Consider the following 27,781-nt stretch of genomic DNA (forward strand, 5'->3'; position numbering starts at 1 on the left):
TGTAACTGCAGTTCTCCAGCACTGGCATCTTTCCTGTAGTCACATGCAAGAAGCACTCCTCATCGTCAGGCTGGGAATCTCCAGAAATTTTAAATAACAGCAAATAGTGTTAAAATGCCCACTGGCCTCAACAACACTGTTTAGTAGCAAATCCATCTCATTCGAAGCAACCCAAACTTGACCAAGGGATGGAATTGCTAGCTCTCCTACTCCACCATAGCTCAGATTTCAAATTTAAAGCATGAGAGGAGTCCATAACTAATGAGCCTTTGAATGGGGGGAGAGAGAGGATTGAATGAATATAGGAAAGATACCAACAATGGAGAACGAATAGTTTCTTACCTGTCGGTGTAGTTTTGCAGATTGAAGATCTTTCTGGATTCACTATGCTGTGCATTATTCCGCGGTCTACTGGTTGGGTCCGGAATCGTAGTCTTTTCTTTGTGGTTTTTTTTTATTTCGTAGCCCAGGTGGGCGTTGACGTCCACCTTTTGGTGTCCTTCTCGTGACGTTGGCACGCTTCCTGCGGAAGCTCCCACCCTTGGGCACCATCTTCGGATTCTTTTTTTCTCGTTTTGTGCTCTGTTTGCGAATCCTTGGCAATGTTCAAGTAAGTGTTTTACCCGCTTAGTCCTTCAAGGTGTCTTGTTTTCAGTATTGTCCTTGTTTTACCACCTGTTTCCCCAGCCTTATCTTTCTGGCGGAGGTGGGTGGGTTCGCTAGTGAATCCAGAAAGATCTTCAAGCTGCAAAACTACACCCACAGGTAAGAAACTATTCGTTTTGCAGCGTGAATCTTTCTGGATTCACTATGCTGTGCATAGACTTTGTAGCGGTTTATGTTTTCGGCGGCTGGGTGGAAGATGAGCGTTGGTTGTTGAATATATGTTGAAGCACCTTCTGTCCTACTTGGGCTTCCTTGTTTATTTGTATATCCACACAGTAGTGCTTAGTGAACGTGTGCACTGAAGCCCATGTTGCCGCCAGGCATATTTCTTGATTGGGTGTGTTAGCCAGGAAGGCTATTGTTGCTCCCTTTTTCCTAGTATAGTGGGCCCGTGCCCCCTCTGCTAGTTCTTGGTCTGCTTGTTTGTGGCAGAATTGTATTGTCCGTGCGATCCATCGTGCGATGGTTCCCTTTGTTACTGGTTTACTCAGAAAACTGCTTGTGAAGGACACAAAGAACTGTTTTGTCTTCCTGAGTTCCTTGGTTCTTTCTATGTAGTGCATTACTGCCCTTCTAGATTCCAGAGTGTGCAGCGCCCTCTCGGCGCTTGTGGTTGGTTTATGAAAGAAACTTGGTATTTGCACTGTCTGGTTGATGTGGAACCTCAACACCACCTTTGGCATAAAGTGGGGGTCCGTTCTTATCACCACCCTATCATTGTGTATCTGGATGTAGGGTTCTTGTAGTGTTAGCGCCTGTAATTCGCTCACCATGCGCAGTTAGGTGATTGCCACCAAGAAAGCGGTCTTCATTGTTAGCATTTGTAGAGAGGCCTTATGGATGGGTTCAAAAGGCGCTTTCATGAGTTCTGTTAATACTAAATTAAGGTTCCATGCCTGTGGCGGCATCCTCTTTGGAGGTGCGATACTTTTCGCCCTTCCAGGAATCTCTTTACTATCTGTGATGTAAAGAAACTCTTCCCTGTTTCACCGCTTGTGTAGGCCACTATTGCTGCCAGGTGTACTCTCAGTGAGGATGAGTTTAGTCCTTCCTTCAGCAGGTGCGTGAGATACCTTAGCACCGTTGATTCTCTTGGCATCTTTTTTTGTAGCTTCTTCTTGCTGCACCTTTGTGTGAACCTTTTCCACTTCTCCACATAGCACCTTCGTGTGCTAGGTCTCCTTGCCTCTCGTAGTACCCGCAGGGTGCTAACTCTAAGTCTTCAGGAGCCATGCCGCCAGGCTGAGGCTCTCCGGCTCTGGGTGTAATACTTCTCCGTTTTGCATGGACAGTAGGTCCTTTCTTTTCCCAAATTTGTGGGGGGCACCTTGTGCCATATCCATTATCTGGGAGTACCACGTCTGCCTGGCCCACTTGGGTGCCACCAGGATCAGAGTCATGCTCTGGCTCTGCACTTGTTGAGTACTCTGTGTATCAGTGGTATCGGGGGAAAAGCGTAGGCAAATGTTTTCGGCCAACTTATCCATAGGACATTCCCCAGGGATCTTTCTCCTGGTTGCCTGGACGCGAAGCTTTGGCATTTTGCAGGTGTGTTGCAAATAGGTCTATTGCCGGCGTTCCCCACCTTTTGAATAGCTTTTGTGTTTCCTGCGTATTGAGCTCCCACTCGTGGGATGCCGATGTCTGTCTGCTGAGCCAGTCCGCTTCCACATTGTCCTTCCCTGGTAGGTGTATGGCTAACAGGTCTATTTTCAGTGGGATGGCCCATCTCCATATCTCCTGTGCTTGGTTTGATAGCGGAGCTGATTGTGTTCCTCCCTGTTTGTTGATGTAGAACATCGTAGTTGTGTTGTCTGTTTGGATAGGATGAGCAGGCTGCCGAGGGCAGTGGGCCACCAGTTGCTGTCCCGAGCAGTGGGGGAGGGTCCAAGGACGAGGACCTCCATCTTCTCCGAGTTGAGCTTCAGGCAGCTGCTGCTTATCCGGGTTGCGCCATCCTTCATTCCTTCCTGAAGGCTGAGCCTGGTGGTGACGGGGTCCTTTGTGAGGGAGAGGATGAGCTGGGTGTCATTGGCGTAGGAGACAATGTTGAGTCTGTGCTGTCTGACAATGGCGGAGAGGGGGGCCATGTAGATGTTGAAGAGCGTGTGCCTGATTGACGACCCCTGAGGCACTCCGCAGTTGATCTCTGAACATGACTTCGAGTCGTGGACATGCTCGAGGCACCAAGACAAATAAGAAAGGAGAAGCAACACATCTTTTTGTTTTTTTTTCAAATATAGAAGACCAAATGAACAAGTTACTTACCTTCGGTAACGCTTTTTCTGCTAGATACTATATCTGCCTGTGGATTCCTCACCTTGTGAATATCCCCTTGCGTCAGCAACATTCGGAAATTCATTTTGTAGCCTCGCGCCGACGTGGACTTGGACGTCATAGAGACACGGCATCGCACGCGACTCCGCTGACGTCACCGACGCCTACAATAGGCCCACGCCGGCGTGATGACATCAGTTCCGCCCTTTTTTCCGTGCCATCGAGGCACACGGACGGACCAATGACAGTAGAAATATACAAAGTACAACAGTACACAATAGCCAAGGAGAAACACACAGTGTGAAGCAGAGAAAACATCTCCTTGACATTACAATAAAAATACATTACAATACAGTAACTCTGGTAAAGAAGAGTGGACAACGTGGAGGCGGGTGGGTCAGTGAGGAATCCACAGACAGATATAGTATCTACCAGAAAAAGCGTTACCGAAGGTAAGTAACTTGGTCTTCTGATAGATACATCTGCCGTGTGGATTCCTCACCTTGTGAATAGAGTCCCACAGCAGTCCCCACTCCCGGAGGAGGGTGTCCACTCTTCTAAACCAGGAAATCCTGAAGGACAGAGCGCGCAAAGTGGCCGTCCCTCCTCACCTCAGTGTCCAAGCAGTAATGCTTTGCGAACGTGTGGAGGGAAGACCAAGTTGCCGCCCTACAAATGTCCTCTACAGGAACACCTCTAGCCAATGCTGAGGTAGACGACTTAGCTCTAGTAGAATGAGCCCTTATACCCTCTGGAGGATCCTTACCGGCCAAAGAGTAGCAGATCTTTATACAGAGGACGATCCATCTCGATAAAGTTCTTTTATGGACTGCTCTTCCTCTCTTGCAGCCAGCAAAGCCAATAAAGAGCTCGTCATCCAACCGACAGTCCTTAGTTCTGTCCAAATAAAAAGACACCGCCCTCTTAGGGTCCAGACGGTGTAACCTCTCCTCCTCCTTGGAAGGATTTGAGGGAGGATAAAAGGTAGGGAGGGTAATGGATTGACAAAGGTGGAAAGGAGTCACCACCTTAGGAAGAAAAGCAGCCCTGGTCCTAAGAACCATCCAATCAGCATGAATGGTCAAGAAAGGGGGCTTGGAACTAAGAGTTTGAAGCTCACTTACCCTCCTTGCCGAGGTTATTGCAACGAGGAAGACCACCTTAAGAGTTAAAAGCCTCATAGGACATTTATGAAGAGGCTCAAAGGGAGCACCCATCAGAAAGGTCAAAACAAGATTTAAGTCCCACTGAGGCACAATAAAAGGAGTCGGAGGGAACTTATTTGTGAGGCCCTTCAAAAACCTTAAAACTACAGGAGACTTAAAAAGAGACGGCTGGTCAGGCAAACAGAGAAATGCCGACAGCGCCAAAAGATAGCCCTTAACCGTGGCAACAGGAAGCCCTTGCTGCGCCAGAGAAAGGGCAAACTGGAGAACATCAGACAAACGGGCTTTCAAAGGGTCAATAGAATTCCCACCACACCAAGTGACAAATTTAGACCACCTATACGAATAGACAGATTTAGTGGAGTCACGCCTGGCTGACAAGATGACATCCACCACGTCAGGTGTGAGAGAAAAGGAAATCAGGTTGCCCCATTCAATCTCCAGGCATGAAGGTGCAATGTCTGGAGGTGGGGGTGTAGAACCTGCCCCTCCATCTGAGAGAGGAGGTCTGCCCTGAGAGGGAGACGGAGCGGCGGGTGAGAGGAGAGGTGGAGAAGATCTGTATACCACACCCTTCTTGGCCAATCCGGGGCGACCAATATGACTTGGGCCCGGTCCTGGCGAATCTTCCTCAGAACCCGAGGAATCAAAGGTATGGGAGGAAACGCGTAAAGGAGTTGATCTCCCCAACTCAACTGAAACGCTTCCCCCAAGGCTCCTTGCATCGGATACTGGAGACTGCAGAAGGACGGGCAGTGAGCATTCTCGCAAGTAGCGAACAGGTCCACCTGAGGAGTCCCCCACGTCCGAAAGACGTGACGCACCACCTCTGGGTGAAGCCTCCACTCGTGGTCGGCAGAGAACTGCCGACTGAGAACGTCTGCACTAACATTCAGAACTCCGGCCAGATGATTTGCCATCAGACAAATCTGGAGGTCCTGAACCAGAGGCGCAGTGCCTCCCTGCAGAGACACTGCGACCCCACTCCACCCTGCTTGTTGATGTACCACATCGTGGTCGTGTTGTCCGTCAGGACTTGGATCAACCGACCGCGAAGGGAAGGGAGGAAGGCCTTGAGCGCCAGACGTATCACCCGCAATTCTAGAAGGTTGATGTGAAGCAGCCTTTCCTCTGGAGACCAAAGACCCTTGACCTCCAGGTCCCCCAGATGAGCACCCCACCCTAGAGTGGATGCATCCGAAATCACTGTGGCCACCGGAGGAGGCAGCTGGAAAGGCTTCCCCTGAGACAGGTTGCCTTCCATGCCCCACCATGACAAATCCACCGCAGCTTCTCTGGAGATCCTCACTGACTACCTGAGATCTCCGTTGTGCTGATACCACTGCCTGCGGAGGCACCACTGGAGCGCCCTCATGTGCCAGCGTGCATGGTTGACCAACAGAATGCAAGAAGCCATCAGACCGAGCAGGCCAAGGACCTTCAGGACTGGTACTGCCGCTCCATTGAAAAACAAAGGAATCATTTCCTGTATGTCGCTAATCCTTTGAGGAGGAGGGAATGCACGACATACAGTTGTGTCCAGTACTGCACCTATGAACAGGTTGCGCTGGGAGGGCACCAGGTGAGATTTGGGTACATTTATCGAAAAACCCAACCTGAACAACAACTTGGTTGTCTCCCGCAGATGATGGAGCACTCTCTCGGCCGACTCTGCTTTGATCAGCCAGTCGTCCAGATAAGGGAATACTGGAATCCCCGACCTTCTGAGATGCGCTGCCACCACTGCCATCACCTTGATGAAGACTCGAGGCGCAGTAGTAAGCCCAAACGGAAGGACCGCAAACTGATAGTGCTGCGATCCCACCGTAAAACGGAGATACCTCCTGTGCGACTTCAGGATGGGGATGTGAAAGTGCACATCCTGCAAGTCGAGCGACGCCATCCAGTCTTCTTCCAGCAGAGCCTGAAGAACCGGTGCAAGGGTGAGCATCTTGAATTTCTCCTGTTTCAGATAAAAACTCAAGTTCCTGAGATCCAAAATAGGAAGAAGCCTGCCATCCTTCTTGGGGATCAGAAAATACCGGGAGTAGCATCCCTGACCTTTTTCCTGCTCCGGGACCACCTCTATCGCACCCTTCCTCAACAGAGTTCGAACTTCCTCCTGTAGGAGTAGCAGATGTTCCACTGAGCAATATCCCTGGCAAGGAGGGTAATTGGGAGGGAATTCCCGAAAGGGAAGGGCATACCCATTTTCTACAAGATTGAGAACCCAAAGATCTGATGTAACCGATTCCCAATCCCGTAGAAAGTGGGTAAGCCGACCCCCCACCGGACCCACATGATCCTGGATGGCGGATCTAGGGCTGCTTTTCTGTGGCTGGGGGGTTGGAGGAGGTGGAGGAGGAAGAGGCCTGACGCCCTCGAGGACGCGCCCTTTGCCTTCCCCTGTATGACTTATACAAGGTATTTTGTTGCTGCTGCTGCTGCTGCTGCTGCTGACCTTGTCTAAATGTACGAAAATTAGAGCGTCCAAAGCCTCTGAATTTCCTGGCTGTAGAACCTCTTACTTGTAGACCAAGAGACCTAGCAGTTGCCCTGCTGTCCTTAAACCTCTCCAAGGCTGAATCTGCCTTTTTGCCAAAGAGTCCTTCTCCATCAAAAGGCAGATCTAACAAAGCAGACTGCACATCAGCAGAAAAATCTGAAGATTTTAACCAAGCTGAACGCCTTGTGGCAACAGCAGTGCCCATGATCCTTGCCACAGAATCTGCAGTATCAAGGCCGCTCTGAATAACCTGACGAGCTGCCGCCTGAGTGTCAGATAAAACTTCCTCAAAGTCACCTCTGCAGTCTTCAGGAACCTTTGGGATCAACGTACGTACAGAGTCCATAAGAGCGTGGATATATCTTCCCATAAGGCAAGTGGCATTTGTTGATTTTAACGCCATACTCGCGGAAGAGAAAGTTTTCTTGGCCACTTGATCCTGCTTTTTAGCTTCCTTGTCACCAGGAACTTGGGGAAAAGCACCTACTGATTTCTTGGAACATGCCGCTTGGATCACCAAACTTTCAGGAGAAGGGTGTGTCGACAAAAAGGCAGGGTCCTCAGGAGTCACTCTATACCTCCGAGCCACACCTTTCGAGACAGCAGGAGCAGAAAGAGGCTTCTTCCACACCTCCATGATGGGATCAGTCAAAGCATCATTAAAAGGGAGCAATGGCTCCACAGCTGAGCTCGGAGAATGAAGAACCTCAGTAAGCAGATTCGATTTAAATTCCACAGTTGGCAATTTTAAACCCAAAAGTCCCGCTGCTTTTTTCATCACCACATGATATGGCTGAACATCTTTGGACGGAACATCAGAACCTGATGGCAAGACCCACTCTGGAGAAAACTCAAGACCACTAGCCTCTGCTAGATCCTCGAAATAATTTTTATCCAGCTCACCTTCTTCCAAGTCAGAATGAGACTCACAATACCTCTGCTCCTCCAGCAGATGTTGAGCCTCCCTTCTAGACCTCTGCTTTACACGGAGTGCAGCCGAATCCACTGCCGACCCAGACGGCGCCGGAGCCGACGTCGGAATCGAATCCGAAGGCTTAGAAGGATGTTCCAAAGATTTGCTTGGAGCGGGCGAAGCCTGTGCCGGAGTCGTCGACTTCGGCCGAGCCGGCGTCGACATCGGCGTCGACCTCGGTGGAGCCTGGTACTGCCACAGCGGGGTCGGAGCGGCAAAAACAGCATGAAAGGTGCCGGGGCATATGAATGAGGCACCCCCAAATTAAATGCCATTGGACCCATAGGACCTGAAGGCGCTCCAGAGGGGTACCAAGACTTTGAGAAAACATCATACATAGCGTTAAGAAACGCTGAAGGATCCTGACCTGGAGCTGGAAAAGGTGGATGCTCAGGTCGACCTCGAGGTAGATTCGAATCTGTCTCAACAACAGGAGTCGATCCCTCAACCTCCACAGGAACCTCCTCTTCCTCTTCCTGTGCCGGAGACGGAGCCGGAGTCGGAGCGGGTGCCGGAGCCGGTGAATGTACCTCGCCCTCCTGATCCGAAACCTCTTGTGGAGGAATTACCTTGGATCTAATCTTCTTGGGTGATCTTGACCTCGAGCCAGACTTATCACCTGAATGACGTCGGGACTCATGTCTCCTCTTCTTATGCTTCCTTCACGACCTCGAAGCATGATCCTAGGAAGACCTCGAAGCCGATGCCTCCCGAGACCTCGATCTCGACCTCGACTTCTTCGAATGGGATTTCGAAGACTTCCTTTCTTTATTGGCCTTCAGCTTAGCCACAAAAAGCTTAGACTCCCTTTCTCGCAGGGCCTTTGGATTAATTTTTTGACACGACGAACACCCTTCCACGTCGTGGTCGGAGCTCAAACACCAAAGACAGTCCTGGTGTGGATCCGTAACGGACATCATTTTTCCACATTCTCTGCAGGGCTTAAAACCCCTCTTCTTTGTCGACATATTAGCGAACAAAGTGGCAAGAGAACAGATTAAAACGAAGAAATACAGCTACAGAGTAACTAGAAGCTACAGAGTATCCCAAAACCGTTAGCGTCGACGATGCGGAAAAAAGGGAACTGATGTCATCACGCCGTCGTGGGCCTATTGTAGGCGTCGGTGACGTCAGCGGAGTCGCGTGCGATGCCGTGTCTCTATGACGTCCAAGTCCACGTCGGCACGAGGCTACAAAAAGAATTTCCGAATGTTGCTGACGCAAGGGGATATTCACAAGGTGAGGAATCCACACGGCAGATGTATCTATCAGAAAGTCTGGCTTCTGGTGACACATAAGGCATGCAGAATCCAGGTTCTGTATTTTTCTCCAGAAATGTAACCAAACTTGAACTGCAGCCCTTCAGGCCAGATGTGATCCAGTATAGGTATGGAGGTGTGGACATGTGTGGCTGTTCTTTAAAACAATAAGGAAGGCATTGCTGTTCCTCTGAAACCATTGGAAAATTTAACCTTCTATCTACTCTCTCCATTAGAGCATGAACACCATCTTGGGGGGTAATCTGGTTGGGCGAGTGGTGTATTGCCTTCCTTGGCTAAGAAGTAGAAATCCCATTCCAAATCACCTCCATCATCCCCCTGCGGAAGTTCACCTTCCTCCAAAACTGAATACACAGAAGACAATGGGTCTTTATCTCTTTTGTCTTTAGAAGTCAGTGGGGCGAGTGGTTGTCTGACAACTATGGGAGGCATGTCCGCTGGAGGCAAATGCGCCGGAGGTGGTGTAGGTGCTGTTGGTGGGATTGGAGGAGGAGGTATAAGTGCAATAGGTAGCAAAGGTTGAACAGGCACAGCTTGAAAAGGAAGCAACCTTTAAAAAGTGTCTATCATGTTGACAAATGATGTCACAGGCACCTGTATGACTTTGTTAGTCTCCCATAACGAGGATGTCCATAAAAGAGAGAGGAGGGTAGTCAAGTAAGAAGGTTTGGGGTTGATTCTTGTAGACCTAATAACGGTCCTCGTCATTTAGGGCTTAGTCCTTAATCCCAGGAACGTAACACACATCCAGCTGAGTATGACTGTAGGAAGTCTCAGAGATGTCTTGGTTGCTGAGGTATGGCTCCAATATGGATTTCAAAATCTGGGTTGGTAGACTTGCTGTCACCTTTATACGTGAAAAGGTAGCTTGTATGTGAACATCCATGTCAACAGTTTTGTTGGCATGAATCCTTGATTTGTCGTCATTGATGGGTTTCATCATCAATGGTGTCGATGGCAGAAGGATGGACATCCTTGAAGTGCTAGTCGAAGTCGCCGAAGGTGCTGTTATCACCGACGATGATCCTCTCATAGTCGTCAACGAGGCTTGTCCCATGGATGTCAATGGGAATGTCTATGACAACATTGTTTTTATCTTCAATCTGGAGGACAGCAGGTGAGACAGGACATTATAGGAACCGGATGTTCACAGCTGGAGTCTGTCCTTCCTGGAGTGATTTACAGAGGAAACACCATTTTTTTCCTATCAGGAGGTATCTGCCAGCGCTTTTGATTTTAAGTCCAACTCTGGAAACTATATGTGTTTATTTTCTTTACGCTGCCTTCTTGAAAGTGGTATGTTATGTTATTGGTGATTTATAACACGCACAGCTACTCAGAAGAGTGTCCCGGCGCGAGCCCAGAAAGAAACGTGAAAAAGTAAAAACCGAGGTAGAGGCAGAAAGGGAACAGGCTCAGTTGAACAAAAAGGTTTTGAGTTTTTTCCTGAACTGAATAAGATTTTGAAGGCTGCGGAGCTCCAGGGAAAGGGAGTTACAAGACTTAGCTGCAAGATAAGACAAAGAACTGCCCCCTTTCTTTTCAAACGGATTCTGGGTATGGAGACCAGGCATGCGTTTGAAGAGCGTAAGAGTCTGCCCGGAACATAAAACAAGAATTGTTTCCTCAGATAAGCCGGGCCATACTTGTAAAGAGGTGCATGGGCCGTAACTAAGGCCTTGAACATGACCCTAGCTGTTTGGGTAGGTCCAGCAGCAGCCACGCAGCGGGGTTCTGCACAACCTGAAACTTATCCATAAGATAGCCCGGGAGACCCACATACAATGCATTAGCATAATCAAGCCGGGAGGTGGCCAAGGCCCGAACTACAGTTTCTTTGGCGGAGAGAGACAACAGGGACAAACATTTTCTAAGAAGCTTCAAAATGCCAAAACATGTGCCGGTCAATTTACAGATCTGATTGACAAAGCAGAGTTTTTTGTCAAACCAAATCCAGAGGTTTTCACTGGAGGACCCGAAGGGCACGGTCGAGGGGCATCAGCAGGCCAGCAGTCATGCCAAAACAATGGAGGAAAATCCCAGAAGAACAGTATATCTGTTTTATCTTCATTGCATTTCAGCTGGGCTGAAGCAAACCAATCGAAAACCACAGACAGGCAGGTACTGACGTGAGAAGTAGCGGACTCATGCTTTTTCCAGGTGAATAACAGCTGGGTATCATCAGCGTACGCTACCACTTTAGCGCCAAGATCCTCGGCTAGCTGGATTAAAGGGGTCATATACAGGTTAAATAACAGAGGGCTCAGTATGGATCCCTGAGGAACCACTGTTTGCACGGCTTGGATAGTAGATGCAAAAGGGGGGAACCAAACTTGCTGGGTTCTGCCGTCGAGGAAGGACTTTAACCATTCCACACGGCACCAGCAGTACCTAGCCTCTGTAAGCGAGCCAGAAGAAGAGTGTGGGGGACAGTATCAAATGCGGCAGATAGGTCCAATAGGACCAGAACCGCCCTGCCCCCAGTCTCCCGGATGGCCTCTGTAGTTTCCACCAAGGCAGACTCAGTGCTATATGAGGCACGGAATCCAGATTGAGCCGGATGCAGCAAGCCCTGCTGTTCAGTGTAGAAGTCAGCTGTTTATTGACCAGTTTCTCACAAACTTTGGCCATGCCTGGAAGCAGAGAGATGGGACGATAACTGGACGGAGTGTGGTGGTCCATAGTCGGCTTTTTTATAAGCGGGACCAGCAAGACCTGCTTCCAGGCGGGAGTAACAGAAGCCGACCGCAAAGATGCGTTATTCAGCTGGTTCACCAGAGAATTGATGACTACAGCAGCGCGGGCCATGAGTTTAGCGGGGCACGGATCGAGAGGGGAACCAGATTTTAAAGAGGTCAAGGCAGCAAGGGACTTGGCCAGGGGTATGACCGAGAAAGAGGAAAATCCAGTTTCGGTGTCAGACGCGGAATTAGGATCCATGAGCACCTGTGCATGGTGGAGCACTTTTCATGGAATCATCCACAATTGAGCCGGCATCCCACTTGGCAGGAGGGTATTTTCTTCCTTTCCAAAACAAAGAGTGGCAACCGCTTCCCTCTGTCCTTCAGGGTCTTAAATGGAAAAGTTTGACAAATGTCTCACAGCGGAGCCTTGTACACTGGATAATGGCAATAAATACATTGCTCACGTTGATCACCAGTCTACATCTTGTCTGTCCACAAGTAGCGCAAGACTTGAAAATACATTTCTTCTCTTTGCCAGTCATGGTGACAGTTGGTAGCAGAGGAGACGATTCCCTGGTCCGGAAGAAGGGCATTATCCAGAAAATGTACCCTAAAAAAAGCTTCTAGTACTCTGAAAGCTGAACGTAGGGCTGGCTCAGGTCCAGGGTAAGCCAGATTGGTAGCAAGATAAGGCAGCTGAGAAGTTAGAGCAGGGACTCCCTCACACATGACGTATGGTAATAATATGAGCTGTGGTGGCCTTTAGAGGAGTAGTAGAGCTAGGACTCCACCTTCATTGCTGAAGTTCTGGTTGCTTCAAATAAGATAGAGCTACTAAAAAAACATTGTTCTTTAAGCCTATGGTAATTTTAACACTGTGTACGGCCATTTAAGTTTACTAGGGATTCCCAGCCTGGCGACTGGGAATGATTCAAGCATGTGAATATATGAAAGATCCAATGCTGGAGAATTATTAATGTATCATAATTTTTTTAAATAATTATTTTCGTTTCCGTGGTAATCTTTTTGTTAATTTAAAAATAATTTTAATGCAATATATTTACATTTATTACATTTTTAAATCAAAACTACGGTAATATAAAATCAATTTACAGTAATATTGAACATAAAAATATTTGTAATTATTTTTCGAGTTTTATTTTTATTGCTACTTCACCATGCAGTGATCTTAACCCCGACTTCTGAGTCCTGTAAGGTAAAGTGTAAAACAAAGTCCAAAAGTTTATTTCACTAGAAAAAGTATTACAAATATTTTATGATAAATATGAATGTAAATTACATTAATAGATGTATTCTAAATGTAGAACTAAAGAAAAATAGTATAGCAATAGTACCTTAATTATGAATTAAACTGTTAAGGTGTAAAGAATAAATTAAATGAAAATTACTTTAATGAGGTTTAAATTAAAATCTAAATTCTCACCTAAAGTAAAAAAATATTTTTCATTTTGCATTTGTACTTGTTAAAAGTGGTGTATAGAATGAATTAAAAGTAATTTAATTATATTTTAATAAAATGTATGGTTACATTTATTTTTAAAAGCAAAAAATATTATTAAAATATTTGTATAATTAAACTACAAATATTCACAACTTTTTATTGTATTTTTAACTATTTTAAGTAATATATTTTGATTTAACATTTTTTCCTATGGGGTTTTATTCAAGTCCATAACCACTATTTTCTATGGGATGGGGCTGCAGTACCAGTGGTTGGCCTCATGTGAAGCTAGACTTACTGCCGCTCTGTTTTGGTTCTTTTGTTGGCTGTAAGAACTATAGAAATGCAGTTTGTGAATAGCAATGGGATTACTCTTTTGTGGGTGGGTCGACGTCCTGCAAACTCCTCCCAGTCTAAACCTATACCCCTCATTCGTACGTATTCTACATTTTCCAGCCACTCCCCTTTGTCCCCTCATATGTACTACTAAAATGTATACCTACACAGGTGGAGTTCTCCGCACATAAAAATACTGGAGAGGTGGAGGCATAAACTCCACACATAGGGGGGGAGGGGGAGCATTTAGTAGTATGTTTTGTGGTGCTACAAAACATTATATAAAATGCAGTTTGTGACTAGCCCCTTGAAACTCAGCAAACATGACAAGAAGCTAAGAGTTTAGCATCTTAGAAGTCACTATAATAGAGGTAGCATTAGTATGTATAAGAGCAGGACAGGAATTCTAATTAGCTAAAAACATTACAGATAATGCAGGTCTGTCCTAAAGGCCCATAGCAGCCCAGAGATAATCAGGTAAAAGAAAAAGTATGAAGGTGCACAGAAAACTCACCTTCCATGCCAGCATGCCCTGGTAGCACAGCTTTCCGTTTTGAATGAAGGTGTACAGAGGCGAGTTGGGCACGGAGTTCATGTCCCCACAAAGGATGACAGGACAGTAGGAGCCGTGCTCTGTCCGTGCCACCTTGTCGATCTCTGCAAGAAGCAATGCAAGCTGGGCCAGCTTGATGTCCCCACGGCGAGGATTGTACAGCAAGTGAGTGTTTGCCACACAGATAGAGCTTGCTGTTGCTATGCTTCCCTTCGGGACTGAGTCTTGTGTTTGGCCAGGGGCTAATGGCTGTAGTAAAATCACTAGTGCAACATTGTCACGGTTAAGGAGGTCGATGCCAGGCCGAAAGTACTCCACTGGGCTGATGCACAGTAGACTGAATCGGTCTTGTTTATAGCAGGTGGCACAGCCATCCGTCTTCCTTCCTGTTCTTCGCTTATAAAAACAAATGAAGCCTGCGGAAAAAAAAGAAACCAACCAGGAAATTGAAATTAGCATCATCGCCACAGGTTAAACATTCGTGTGAGACTACAAAATATACTCTTTAGACAAAACACTACGAGTAGAAAAGCTGAGTCCCATGCACTGTAGAAGATAAGTACATGCACTACCTTCGTTTTCAGGGAAAAAACAATCACTAAGAAAACAGCCAAGGATTCTGTGGAAAACTTAGTACAGACAGCTGGAATCTTCTAAAAGAATTCAGGGTGGCAGAAACAGTAATCTGATTGACCTCAGTTAGAGACAAATGTAACTAACTGAATGTTCTTAACTCACACTGCAGGGGGGGTCTCCTGAAAGGTTTAAGACATGAGAAAATGTGAAGAAATATCCAGAAGTCCGCCATAATCCCTTGAATTACTTTAGTCTACAGCATTGTACATACTGACCTCATTTAGTAAATGAGGATTTTTTTCTTGAATGTCAGGGCAATCTATAGCTGATGTAAGGAGACCCGGTCGGTGGTTATCTATTTCAGTGAGAAGACATGGGATACAATAGACAGATTAACATGACCCTGTAACACAACTGTAACACAACTGTCAAAATAAATACATAAATAGTTTTCCAATTAAGTGCCACCACAAATGGTATTAAGTTCACAGACCAGGAAAAAGGAGCTGTTCCCTTTATGTTTACCAGCACTGTTAGGTCAGAGCAATGGTGCTGGAACAATTTCCGGCGTTACATCACTGACATACAGATTGTGAAAAATGTTTCACATAAAGAATAAGAGTAGCAAATTATCAATGCCCGTTCAGCAGAAGTGTGGTTTGTAGCTGGTGGTGCATTTTGGAGCACACTGTCGCAAATATATTACTAAATCGTGGCTTGGTAGGGCGCAGTTACAGACAACATATTTTACATTGAGATGGCCACTAAATGTGCACCAATATTCAGGTTTACTGAGTAAGCTATATAGTACACACATGATAATGTGTGCAAATCGGGTTTCAGCGAATATTTATCATTTGTGAACCACCTGAGGAAAATTAAATTTTGGCCATGTTGTGTTCCCTAGCGCGTACCCCACCGACTCCATGTACCAGCTTAAAGTGCATGTAACTTCCCTCCTGTGCCAGCTATGAAGACGCAAATACATTTGCGTCCAACGTTAACATGTCCTCTTTCAGATCCACCATGAATGGATTATGTAGTCCGTTCCTAAGTATGCTATGCCACCGTCTTTTTGTAGTACACTTTTCATATTTTTCCTGCTCTAGCAAGAGTAGGCCCTGAATTCCTGCCATCTGAACCTCTTTTGTGGCTCCTGACTCTGCCCAGGCTACCTCTGTACTCGTGAACTCTGTCCTACTTTCAGCGCGGCCACTCGCGCTCAGCTCAAGCCTGCTTTCTGCCAAGACTGACTATAACCTTCGAGTTATCTGTTCCGCTCCCCGAGAATGCATTCCTGCCTACTAGATCCTGTAAACATCCTCTCCAGCTGCAGAGCCAAAGGGCCGACCTGTCTTAATACAAGTAATTCATAGCCTCTGTTGCCATGCTTCCATGGAAGGCCCCGTGCCCCACGCTTCACATGTAGACACTCAGGCGCTTATACACGCATCCACAGTTAGCATAGAATAGCTTCTGCCCTAGAGACCTTTCCGCCCAGATAGTATAGTTCCTAAACATCAGATATCAGATATGATAGAAGTACAAGTTGATCTGACATGCCAGACTTCTGTCTCTTTCCGTCAGTGTAAATGTCAAGTCCCCTGCACCCCGTCAATCACACGTCATGCAGCTGCGCGCGCATCCAAGCTTCCGATTTCTGCTGACATTGCAACACTCTGTTAGCACCACCCCTTGGTGCCACCCACTTGCGTCACCTATCAGTGACGTTTCTAGCACACACCTCTAGTTCACGCCTAGTTTACGCCTCTTGATGATGTATTGGTATCACGTGTATAATGTTATCTTGTCTTCTCTCAGCTGTTACGCCTCTTACATTGAACCTTATGGTGTAAATCAAGTATATAAGCTATGTATTGTCAATAAACGACAGCGCGCTCATCTATCCCTTCTGACACCCCTGTGGTGGTCAGAACATGATATCCTGATTCCTTTATGAGGAATAAAACCCTTAGAAACTCTAACACCACGGACTCTGTTTTCTTTCATTCTGATTGAGTTATCATTGATTAAGTACTTACCTGCATAGAAATTAAGAGAGTAAATTAATTATTTACGTCATTTTGGCGCCCGAACAGGGACCCCTCCCCCACCTCACGCGCCGGTAGGTGCGTTGCAATCCGTGTCCCCTGCCATCAGTTAGACGGACCACACGTGTACTGGCAGGATTTCCTGCATCCCCCTCTGACCCACGGAGGTGACGAAGACTGCGATCAGTGCCCAGACGAGGCGGTGAGGAGTGCGGAGGATCCCGACCAGAGCCCAGCCGAAAGAAGCAAGGTCCGAGGTGTGAAGAGGCCCACCAGTTTTCCGAAGTTTTCCGAAGTTTTCCGAAGTTTTCCGAAGTTTCGAGTCGAGTCCAGTCGAGTTTTCCGAGGCCTTCTGTTTTCCGTGCTTCCCGGTGAGTACCATTGCTGGGTCGTATCTAGACGGGTTTGGGTACGCAAGTCCGGTCTGCACTGTTTTTAGGCAGTGTATCTGTACTGTTTAGCAGTATATCAAGTATTCCGAATTTCTGCACTGTTACACCAGTGTATCCGTACTGTTGAGCAGTACATCCAGTATAGGGGGTAGTTAGCTATGTCTTCAATGTTTTCATGTGATTAATGTTGTGGTATGAATGCGACTGTTTAATTGTGTATTATTGTGTTTCTTGTATCAACCAGCTGTAAACTCGTATTAAGGAATAAAGATCTAGCGTTCAGTAATAAGTAAGCAGGATGCCGTTCTTCAACAAGTTAAAACAGATAGGAACTAGGAAAGGGTTACTGGAGGAAGAAATTCCTATCCCCCCTAGGGACACTCCAGGCAATTTTATGTATCAGAAACACGGCATAGATGCCATATTATATCTAGATTTATGGGCCGATTATACCAAGCACCTAGATGAGAGACACAGATGGCCTGTTACCGGAACGTGGGATGCCGAGTGCATCATGAGGGTAGAAGAAGCGTTATGGAAAAAGAAAGCTAGACAATCTCAGAAGGACGCCATAGAATTTTGGCGTAAGGAATCACGTAAGCGTGCTGACAAAGCACTCCGTAGAGAGGATAGACTTAAAGAATCAGATAAAGAACGAGAAAACGAATTAGTTACTGAAGGGATCCGAGTAAAAACAGAACAAATAGACCGTGCCCGAAATAATCTTGTAAACGGTATGTATCTTGCAGCAGATGGCACATCTGAAACTGAATCAGAGATACCGAAAAACTTACCGACACCATTAGTTCCAACTAAAGTAATGCATAAAACTACTAAAGACATATTCCTGAATTCATATCTAGAGGATGTAGCACCAGCTTACACCAATCTGCCTGTTCGTGCCCTGCCTACTGACAGGGATGGGGGTGGCACTACGCCCCCAGATCCGGTTCCGCCGGTACCGCGACAGACCTCCCCTGTTCCGCCAGCTCCGCCACTTCCTGCACCCAAGACTGACCTACCGAAACCAATACTACCTGATCTTACTAAAAGACAAATTCAAGTCCAGATACAGACTCCGCGGAGAGATAATGCTCAAGCATCCGCCTCAGGAGGTGCAACTGGGGGTCCTCAGACCCCGCCATTGACACACAGACTCAATTTAAGGGACACGCAGAATCCTATCCAGTCTCCCTACTCATCCCGGCTTGACGTATTCAAAGATAAGATGTCAGTTTGCAGATATGATCCAGTACCCGGAAAAGACGATTTAATGATATTGGCATCACTACGATTAAGATCTGCCACCGATAACTTGCTATGCTATGTAGGAATGCAGGAAGTTCTCGACAGACTATATAAGTTCATACAGACAGGGAAAGACCCCGACAGTGTCAAAGCTGCCATGCATAAACAGAAAGTTGACGTTCAAGCACAGATATTACGATTTTTCATAAATTGTGTAATAAGAGAACGAGACAGGCCCGGGACAGATCAAAGTGAGTTAGACGCATTAAACAAGTGGGGTCAAAATATAGCAGACGCAAAACATGACAAGGGGACTTGCATAGCCAGTATGTCCCAGAAAATTAGAAAGGCAGTATTGACTGCACACCAGGAAGAGAATGATAAAACTTCCTCCGAGGAGGAAGATGAACATGAAGCATCAGGAAAGTCTACAGACACTATAGCGTATGTAGGTAGGGGAGCCTACCTTAGGAAAGGTATCCGTCCGGAGAGCAAGAGAGTTCTTTTCTCTGCTTTAACAAATCCGAATTCTTCTGAACATCAGTTCCAGGAAACTGATAAAAGGCTTCGAGACCGAGTGGGGTACCACGTACTCAATTCTATGGATGAACAGGAATTAGCCCGGTCAGCTGTATTATGGGCCGAGAACCCAGACATATATAATGATGACACGTTAGTACAGACATTCTTGAACCTTTCCCCGGAAGAGCAGAAAATAGCAGGTGTATACATGATTCAGCACCTCCTCATCAAGTTCAGAAACCATCATTCCGATCCAGGTCCCTTACACGAAACATTAGAAGCACTACTCATGGATAGATGGAGAGGTTTTAGTACCAAATTAATACAAATAATTCTAGAACAACGAAGTAAGTATAACACCTTCCTAAGTTCTGAATATGTTCCCGCCCCGCCTCCAGAAAGAAAAACGTACCACATGCAATGCGGTGGTGGCATTGAAAGTCAGAATCCCTTACGAGAAGTACATCCAGTTATGGGTACGGACCAACGCTTGAAGCGTGTGTATGTTCACACACCACTGACCAAGTTAGAACTGTTAGAAATGAAGAAATTAGTTCCGTGCCATGATAAAGACCCTGCAGGTTTCCACAGAGAGCTCAAAGACATGTTACTGATGGGAGATTACACGTATGATGATATTATGAAAATGTTAAAAGTACTGTTGCCCACGGGCATTTACGAGAAATTAAAGGAAAAGGATTGGGAGGTGGGAGAGTCAAAGATAGCATGGGCAGAAATAGAAGACGAAGAAAAAACACGAGTCCCAGGGGTAGGCCTTGGGGATAAGACTAAAGCATTACCAGGTTTAATAGTACAGGTTTTGCCAAGATTATTGACAACTAGAAAGGAAGATTGGGACGCAATCCCGTCCTGTAAACAGAAACAAGATGAAGATACTAGTGACTTTTATTCAAGATTCGAGAAATGTTTCATTATCAATAGTGGTCTAAAAACTAGTAGCGAGTCATATCCACACCTTTTTGTAACAAAATTAGTCGAGAACGCCCTACCATTAGTCAAAAATAGAGTGTACAAAGTTGAGAGTACTTGGCAGGCAAATACGCCATCACAGATGTTACAAATGTTACAGTATCACCAGAATAGAATTAGGGAAGAACAAGATCAGGAACAGAAACGTATGAAAGACACGAAAATGAAAATGTTAGTAGCCCAAACGATTCCAGCCGACGGTCATAGAAAAGGTGGGGCCCAGACCAATCATTCTGCCGCTCCCGTTAAAGGGACATGTAATTATTGCAAGCAGCCAGGTCACTACGTACATGAATGTCCAGTCCTGAAACATAACATCGAGACAGGTAAAACTAAAGAAAGACCGCGTCCGCCTAGACATGAACAGGGTCATCAACAGACCTCACAGAACGAACAGCCAATGCAGAATACACAGCCTATGCATGATCAGTCCCATACAGTACAGACAGTAGCAGTACCGCAGCCACAGCATGCTCAGACACAGCCCGCTGCCGCAACTCGGCAAGTATCACAACAGATGTACCAGTATGCCCAGTCGGCATATCCAGATTATCAGCGTTATACATGAAACAGCCTAGGGAGGGAAAGTGATTTGCCTCTTATTGAAATTCCTGTAGATCAAGAAGGTCCTTATGTACACAGTCACGTATTAGGAAAAGACAGAAAGTTTTTAATTGACACAGGGGCAAGTCGCACTACTATCAGTCACAATGAAGTCCCAGGGGCACCCCTCTCAGGCTCACAGAATGTTTCCCTTGGTTTTTCAGGACAGCCTATTGTAAATGAAGTATCAGAACCAGTACCACTATCTGTGGGTCCATTATCTCGAGTTACAGATTTGTTACTTACGAAATCATGTCCCGAAAATCTGTTAGGAATTAAAACACTGAAGGCTTTAGGAGCTATAATTTGCTGTTCCCCGGAAGGAGTCAGACTCTTTCTACGGGATTTCAAGGGTCATTATGTTCTACGTGACTTTGATGTAAGATTGAAAAATGTACCAGATCACTTATGGGCAAAAGGCCCAGCTGATGTAGGTTGTATGCATATCACACCATACCGTGTTACACTCAAGACCGGAGTTGTTTTACCCAGAATCAGACAATACAAGTTACCACCCGATGCTGTAGTGGCTTTACTGAAAATCATTGAAGAGCTTATTGCCCAGGGAGTGGTTGTAGAGACCGACTCCAATATCTGTAATTCACCCATCATTCCAATTCTTAAACGTACAGACCGCAATGCACCGCCAGTATACCGGCTGGTGATTGATCTTCGAGAACTGAATAAATGCATTGTACCACAGTATCCTGTGGTCCCCGATATCTCTTCCCTATTGACTGCTATTGATTCAGAAGCAACGTTCTTTACTGTAATCGATCTCAAGAACGCTTTCTTCAGTGTACCTATTGACCCGGAGAGCCAATATCTCTTCGGATTCAGTTTAAATGGACGAAGTTTCAAATTTTCCCGCGCACCTCAAGGATTTACAGAAAGCCCCAGCATCTATAGTCAAGCACTGAAAAGACAACTAGATTGTATTCAAATGCCAGTTAATACCGCTTTACTGCAATACGTCGATGATCTATTGATCACCGCACGAAGTGAGCCCGAATGTGAACAAGCATCTCTGATAGTTTTGCATTTCCTGGCCGACAAGGGACACAAGGTGTCTCCTTCGAAGCTTCAATTCTGTGTTCAGCAAGTTGTGTACTTGGGTCACTTGCTGTCCAAAGTGGGGAGACAGCTCACTCCCGATCGCATCCAGTTAATTGTAAACATGCCACGACCCCAGACACAAAAGGAAGTGCGGGCCTTCATAGGCCTCACCTCGTACTGCAGACAATGGATTCCTCAATATGCATTTCTAGCTAAACCACTCATCCAGTTAACGACACAGGAGGCAGCGACTTCGACTGCCCTCCCTTGGACTCAGGAACATACACAAGCCTTTGAGGAATTAAAGAAAGCCTTATGCCAAGCACCAGTTTTAGCGACACCATGTTACAGCAAACCGTTTACACTTTTTGTTACAGAACGTGACGGTACAGCGTTGTCTGTCCTCACTCAAGGTCAAGCAGGATCACATAAGCCTTGTGCTTATTTTTCAAGTACATTGGATTCAGTAGCACAGGCACTCCCTGCGTGCCTAAAATCAGTAGCAGCAACAGCGTTAGCAATCAGACAAAGCGACTCAATTGTTTTAGGTCATCAGTTAACAGTACAAGTTCCACATTCCGTAGAGGTTCTGTTAAACAGAACCCAGACTCAACACTTGACTATAGCACGACTTACAGGTTACGAATTGACATTATTCCAGCCACACATAGAAATCAGACGCTGCAGTATCTTGAACCCAGCGACACTGTTACCTACAGTTATGACAGATCCAGCTCCGCATGATTGTATAGAGATCATTAATGCAGTAACAAAGCCCAGACGAGATTTAACAGATGTTCCATTGACAAATCCAGACCTGACACTTTATGTGGATGGTTCATGCATGAGAACAAGTACAGGAGAATTAGTGGCCGCGTATGCAGTGACCACTGAAACTGAAGTTAAAGAGACACATCGTATTGATACACTGTCTGCTCAAGCAGCAGAGCTCATCGCTCTGACCCGAGCCTGTATTCTAGCCAAGAACAGAAATGTCAACATATACACTGATTCCCGTTATGCGTTCGGAGTCGTACACGACTTCGGCATGCTCTGGCAGGAACGAGGTTTTCTGACCTCTCATGGTGCCAAGATACAGCATGGTCCTCTCATTCAAGCACTGTTAGAAGCAATACATCTGCCTTCAGCCATATCAGTCATGAAGTGTAAAGCACATACTAAAGCCACAGATTCTGTTTCCCAGGGTAACGACCTGGCAGATCAGACAGCAAAACATACAGCACTGACTCACACTCAGACAACTGACATGACAAAGACAACAGATCCGACAAATTGTATGACAGTCAGAGATCCCACACTAGATGTTATTGACATTCAGACACATGCTACTGCAGACGAAATAAAGAAATGGATCGAACTAGGAGGGATCCAGACAGATCAAGGTTGGATGACGAAGGGAAAATCTACATGGTTTCTCCCTGACTCTATGGTTCAAGTCATGATAAATACAGCACATAGTCCTGCCCACCTAGGAGAGAAAGCAATGCTAGACAGTTTACAAAATCTCTGGGACAATAAACACTTACGAGCAGCAGCAAAACAGAAAGTGCGTACTTGCATGATCTGTTGTCAGTTCAATCCAGGTAAAAGCGTCCCTGTAGAGCAAGGTGGATTTCATCCTCCCGATCACCCTTTTGAAGTCCTCCAGATGGATTATATCCAGATGGACCGTTGTCGAGGATTTAAATATGTTCTCGTAGTTGTCTGTGCTCTGTCCCGCTGGACCGAAGCATACCCAGTCCCAGATTACACTGCTCCGACCACTGCCAAACAGTTGGTTCGTGAATTTTTCCCACGGTACGGCCTGCCTCGTGTCGTGTACTCAGATAACGGACAGCCATTCTCGTCTGCCTTAATGAAAGAAGTTTCCTTGTTACTGGGATACCAGTGGAAGTTCCATTGTGTCCGACATCCAGAAGCCGCAGGCCTTGTAGAAAGGCATAATCAGACATTAAAGATCCGCCTTGCCAAAATATGTCAGGACAAAGGGGTCGACTGGATAGTCGCCCTGCCAGTGGCACTATTCTATATGAGAATGGTCGCCCATTCGAGATCAGGGCTATCCCCGTACGAAGTGGTCTTTGGCAGACCACCGAATATGTGGGGGACGCCCATTCCTAAAAAGATTACAGATGTTGATTCTAATATGTTGACAGATTACCTTGCCTCCTTGATGTCTGCACTCCAATCATGTCGTTCACAGGTTGCCGCAGCCTTCCCTGACAACACTGATGTGAAGCCGCATGACGTCCGCCCCGGAGATGTTGTCCTAGTTCGCAACTTCGACAGGAAAAGTCCGTTGGAGCCCCGTTGGCAGTCTCCAAAGACCGTTCTTCTTACCACGAGGACCGCAGTCAAATTGGAAGGCAGAAAGGGGTGGGTCCACCTAAGCCATATCAAAACATTCCCAGGACTGAAACCGGAACAAGACACACCCACCCCCACCAAAGACTGTGTTACCAAAGACTTTTCCGAATCCAAACGAGAAAAAACTCCTCAAGAACAATATCGCATGAAACTACGATCTAGCAAGTCAGACAGTTTAATTGTTTAAGTCCTCCCCTAGGTGAATCGGTTAAATAGTTTCTGACATGTATCCCCTAGATCGAGTTAGAGAGAGAGAAGAAAAGAAACGCACATATTGCAAATCACTTCGTAGTCACTGCATAGTGACACTAATAATCATGTTTATTCTCAGTGTTTTAATTATTATTGCTAGCGTCTTATTACCTATCTACTATCCTATTTTCAAGCGTGAACAATCTGCTTACAATGTCTCTGCTGAACACACTTTTAGTGAGTTACCTCCTCACGAGCTTTCCTACAGACTCGCGCTGCGCAACAACACATTCATTAGTATGTTACATCATTCTCATCAAACTAACAATGCTACAAATTGCTGGATATGTGGCCGACTCCCTCCCTACCAGAATTACAAGGGAGCCCTGCCTCTCTTTCCGTATCCGTTCACTCACAATGGCTCCTGCGGAGCATGGTTTAAAATAATTAATTCTCTAGATCCCGACATTGCTGTTTTCGATGGGGGTTGGGTTTGGGGAAACCTGAACTTGGTCCTACTAGACGTCTGTTACCCAGATAAGGAGGGACTCCCCACTAGAATAGGAACTGATCTAGAAAATGAAGTATATGGATTAGGTAATTATACAATTAGCCTTATGATTCTTACTGTCGAATCCGAAGCCACACCCGTTCTGCCTATTATGTCAGTACTACCAGTCACTGGTGAATTATGTATCAAGAAGAAAGGTTCAGTACACTTAGGTCATAGTAAATGCACTACTGTGGTCGAATTCAGTGATGATGGAAAATCATCTTTCAAAGCTATCAGTCATTCTTACTTTGTTTGTGGTCATACCGCATACATTCGTCTACCTCCAGATTGGGATGGTACCTGTTACATTGCATTCCTTCTGCCACCTGTTTTTCTAGCTCCTCCTGATTACCATAGAAATAGCAATCTAGTAAAGAATAGACCCAGAAGAGACGCCCCACTTGTCGACTACACAGAAACGGCATGGGAACAGTACACTGACTTTAATAAAGGATTCTTTTTCTTTTAAGGCCCTGTCCAGAATAGTAAATTAATACGCAGATTAACTAGAACACTTGAAGCTGTAGTAAATGAAACTACCTCCGCCTTAGGTAACTTAACAGAAGAGCAGTCCGCTATGCGGGTTGTTGTCCTTCAGAATCGTCTTGTAATTGACGTCATCTTGGCAGATAGAGGTGGAGCCTGTAAGGTCATCGGGTCAAGCTGCTGTGTTTTCATTCCACAGAATGCACCATCTGTATATCAAGCTATCACCCGTCTTCATAAAATTGCAAATCAGATACATCAGAATCCAGGCACCTGGACTTGGTCCGGTTGGTTCTGGACAACGTTAACAGCTTGGGGATGGAAGATCCTATCCTTCCTAGGCATTGGCCTAGTCCTAGTATTCAGTTGCTGCCTGTGCCTGCAGTGTGGGCCAGCGATTTGTGGACTGTGTGCCACTTCTTGTATTGAACATTCCAGTTTTCACTCAAAACGTAATCGAAAGAAAGAAGAACAAATGATGTTACAAGAACAGACTGATCGATTCATGAGGATCGATATTTCATGAAGGGTCCGTAGGGAACAAGGAGGGAATGAGGAAAATTAAATTTTGGCCATGTTGTGTTCCCTAGCGCGTACCCCACCGACTCCATGTACCAGCTTAAAGTGCATGTAACTTCCCTCCTGTGCCAGCTATGAAGACGCAAATACATTTGCGTCCAACGTTAACATGTCCTCTTTCAGATCCACCATGAATGGATTATGTAGTCCGTTCCTAAGTATGCTATGCCACCGTCTTTTTGTAGTACACTTTTCATATTTTTCCTGCTCTAGCAAGAGTAGGCCCTGAATTCCTGCCATCTGAACCTCTTTTGTGGCTCCTGACTCTGCCCAGGCTACCTCTGTACTCGTGAACTCTGTCCTACTTTCAGCGCGGCCCCTCGCGCTCAGCTCAAGCCTGCTTTCTGCCAAGACTGACTATAACCTTCGAGTTATCTGTTCCGCTCCCCGAGAATGCATTCCTGCCTACTAGATCCTGTAAACATCCTCTCCAGCTGCAGAGCCAAAGGGCCGACCTGTCTTAATACAAGTAATTCATAGCCTCTGTTGCCATGCTTCCATGGAAGGCCCCGTGCCCCACGCTTCACATGTAGACACTCAGGCGCTTATACACGCATCCACAGTTAGCATAGAATAGCTTCTGCCCTAGAGACCTTTCCGCCCAGATAGTATAGTTCCTAAACATCAGATATCAGATATGATAGAAGTACAAGTTGATCTGACATGCCAGACTTCTGTCTCTTTCCGTCAGTGTAAATGTCAAGTCCCCTGCACCCCGTCAATCACACGTCATGCAGCTGCGCGCGCATCCAAGCTTCCGATTTCTGCTGACATTGCAACACTCTGTTAGCACCACCCCTTGGTGCCACCCACTTGCGTCACCTATCAGTGACGTTTCTAGCACACACCTCTAGTTCACGCCTAGTTTACGCCTCTTGATGATGTATTGGTATCACGTGTATAATGTTATCTTGTCTTCTCTCAGCTGTTACGCCTCTTACATTGAACCTTATGGTGTAAATCAAGTATATAAGCTATGTATTGTCAATAAACGACAGCGCGCTCATCTATCCCTTCTGACACCCCTGTGGTGGTCAGAACATGATATCCTGATTCCTTTATGAGGAATAAAACCCTTAGAAACTCTAACACCACGGACTCTGTTTTCTTTCATTCTGATTGAGTTATCATTGATTAAGTACTTACCTGCATAGAAATTAAGAGAGTAAATTAATTATTTACGGAATTATTTACAGAAACAGTAATCTGATTGACCTCAGTTAGAGACAAATGTAACTAACTGAATGTTCTTAACTCACACTGCAGGGGGGGTCTCCTGAAAGGTTTAAGACATGAGAAAATGTGAAGAAATATCCAGAAGTCCGCCATAATCCCTTGAATTACTTTAGTCTACAGCATTGTACATACTGACCTCATTTAGTAAATGAGGATTTTTTTCTTGAATGTCAGGGCAATCTATAGCTGATGTAAGGAGACCCGGTCGGTGGTTATCTATTTCAGTGAGAAGACATGGGATACAATAGACAGATTAACATGACCCTGTAACACAACTGTAACACAACTGTCAAAATAAATACATAAATAGTTTTCCAATTAAGTGCCACCACAAATGGTATTAAGTTCACAGACCAGGAAAAAGGAGCTGTTCCCTTTATGTTTACCAGCACTGTTAGGTCAGAGCAATGGTGCTGGAACAATTTCCGGCGTTACATCACTGACATACAGATTGTGAAAAATGTTTCACATAAAGAATAAGAGTAGCAAATTATCAATGCCCGTTCAGCAGAAGTGTGGTTTGTAGCTGGTGGTGCATTTTGGAGCACACTGTCGCAAATATATTACTAAATCGTGGCTTGGTAGGGCGCAGTTACAGACAACATATTTTACATTGAGATGGCCACTAAATGTGCACCAATATTCAGGTTTACTGAGTAAGCTATATAGTACACACATGATAATGTGTGCAAATCGGGTTTCAGCGAATATTTATCATTTGTGAACCACCAAGTAAAGAGACAGGATTAGGATTATATCCTATTAGGATGCGTGTTTCCATAATACTTCAGAATTAGAAATGTTTTCTTCATTTGTGCTTTCCTAGTTGCTGATATATTTAGAAATGCTTGTACAGTTCATTTACAAGTACTACATTTTCTTGAGTGCTAGGAAAAAAATGACTTCCTGCAACCTTTCCATTAACACTCCCTGTAACCCAGCATAGTTGTACTCTGCAGTCAGAGAGCGAAAAGTAAACATCAATCTTCATCCTAAAAGTATAAAC

At 45.7% G+C, this 27,781-nt stretch overlaps 1 protein-coding gene across 3 annotated transcripts in view; it reads right to left on the reverse strand.

The window, feature by feature from the left end:
• The window catches only part of ANGEL1 (angel homolog 1), a 377,662-nt gene that overhangs the window by 209,417 nt on the left and 140,464 nt on the right, over nt 1-27,781 (reverse strand). For all 3 annotated transcript variants that reach the window (XR_015299914.1, XM_086937537.1, XM_086937538.1), the window contains exon 5: nt 13,865-14,319. Coding sequence is in view for 2 of the 3 variants with exons in the window: in XM_086937537.1 (XP_086793663.1) it covers nt 13,865-14,319 (455 nt within the window). In the remaining variant the exon portion in view is untranslated. The remainder of the gene's footprint in view (nt 1-13,864; nt 14,320-27,781) is intronic.

Source organism: Lissotriton vulgaris, chromosome 9, assembly GCF_964263255.1.
Source record: "Lissotriton vulgaris chromosome 9, aLisVul1.2, whole genome shotgun sequence".
NCBI lineage: Eukaryota > Metazoa > Chordata > Amphibia > Caudata > Salamandridae > Lissotriton > Lissotriton vulgaris.